This window comes from Limulus polyphemus, unplaced genomic scaffold, assembly GCF_000517525.1.
Source record: "Limulus polyphemus unplaced genomic scaffold, Limulus_polyphemus-2.1.2 Scaffold1392, whole genome shotgun sequence".
Lineage (NCBI taxonomy): Eukaryota > Metazoa > Arthropoda > Merostomata > Xiphosura > Limulidae > Limulus > Limulus polyphemus.
The window spans coordinates 113,047-114,878 of NW_013667002.1; the positions used below are offsets into that span (position 1 = coordinate 113,047).

The window sequence follows — 1,832 nt, forward strand, 5'->3', positions numbered from 1 at the left end:
AACCTGTTTGTTAAAGTAGTGCCTTTAATATTTATTTACTACAGTATAATAAGTTGCTGGGTTCAGTATAAGTTGCTAAGTTCAGTATAACAAGTTGCTGGGTTCAGTATAACAAGTTGCTGGGTTCAGTATAACAAGTTGCTGGGTTCAGTATAACAAGTTGCTGGGTTCAGTATAACAAGTTGCTGGGTTCAGTATAATAAGTTGCTAGGTTCAGTATAATACGTTGCTAGGTTCAGTGTAATAAGTTGCTGGGTTCAGTATAATACGTTGCTAGGTTCAGTATAATACGTTGCTAGGTTCAGTATGATGAAACTCTTCATCTTACCTCCTAATGATTGGCAGATCAGCGTTAACGACTGACCCTCGTTGTAAGGACCTATAATACCTGATAACCTCTTGTTCTTGTTGTCCAGTATTATAACCTCAGATGGCGGTTCTGTAAGAAAAATCAAGCTGTTAAAGAAACAGGTAAGCGAACAGATAGAGAAATACATTCAATACTCACTATTCAATCTACTGATATACGTTTCTTCAAAAGAATAACATTCTGAAATCTCAACTATATAATCCCATGCTACAAAACTCGAGACAAGTATATACTTATAACAAAAGTATGAATTAAATAAACTTTCAATTTAGATAGTAAATATAAATCACATTAAAAATTAAAGGAAACGGTGTTTTGACACTTTTTTTTAAACGAAATATGGATACAAATTTTATATTTTCATTTATTTTATAATGAGATTTTATATTAAAGGATCACTATTTTATCTGCTAGATATAACCCTATCGTCGCGATTCGATCTTCTGTGAATAGATAACAGACGTTGTAAAACGAAATGGGATGAATCTGTAATGATGTAGAACAAAACAACAACGTAATGATAGAATTCGCGATCACACTGTAGAACAAAATAGGTGGTTAGAGGGCGCTCTTTCATACTGAAAATCAGCAGAAATCTGAAGAAAATCATACCACTAAGCCAGTGGGCTATTGCTGTATACATTCGTAAATGAGCAACGTTTTCCTTACTAAGCATTGTAGCCTTTCATGTAAACACCGTTAAAATTTAAATATCTTCTTTCAAGCAGTTCAAAAATTGTAAGAAAAGCCTGTTTATTATCTTTGTTTAGCGTTAAGGTTCATATCTATTGGATATGTATTGTTATCACACGTCTATAAGTGCACTTTTGATGCTTTTATAACACACTTTATACTAAAAATATGCAAGTGGTCTACTATGATACTAAAGCAAGTATATTCGTTGCACATACAACAACGGATAATCAAACTTGAAAATGGAGTGGGTTAAAATCCTTATACGTTGTACGAGATGTTCGTCACGATTTTGAACTATTCTAAAGAATTGCATTAATTAAATAAAACGAAACACGATACAGGATTGCATAAGTTGCCAACACTAAGTAACAACAACAACAAAATGACTGGGCTGTATAACACAAATAAGTATTGAAGGCACTACTTAAACAAACAGGTTGTACATAAATAAACGTTGAATGCACTACTTAAGTAAACAGGTTGTAGTAAATAAATATTGAAGGCACTACTTAAACAGGTTGTAGTAAATAAATATTAAAGACACTACTTAAACAGGTTGTAGTAAATAAATATTAAAGGGACTACTTTAATAAACAGGTTGTAGTAAATAAATATTAAAGGGACTACTTTAATAAACAGGTTGAACCCAGCAACTTGTTATACTGAACCCAGCAACTTGTTATACTGAACCCAGCAACTTGTTATACTGAACCCAGCAACTTGTTATACTGAACCCAGCAACTTGTTATTATTAATATACAAGCCC

The 1,832-nt window shown here is 32.5% G+C and overlaps 1 protein-coding gene across 1 annotated transcript in view; it reads right to left on the reverse strand.

Annotated features, from left to right (window-relative positions):
• LOC106463387 (synaptogenesis protein syg-2-like) overlaps positions 1 to 1,832 on the reverse strand; it is a gene marked incomplete at both ends in the record, with an annotated part of 107,784 nt that overhangs the window by 85,026 nt on the left and 20,926 nt on the right. The window contains one exon of the mRNA XM_022390862.1: positions 329 to 439. Within this exon, the coding sequence (XP_022246570.1) occupies positions 329 to 439 (111 nt within the window). The remainder of the gene's footprint in view (positions 1 to 328; positions 440 to 1,832) is intronic.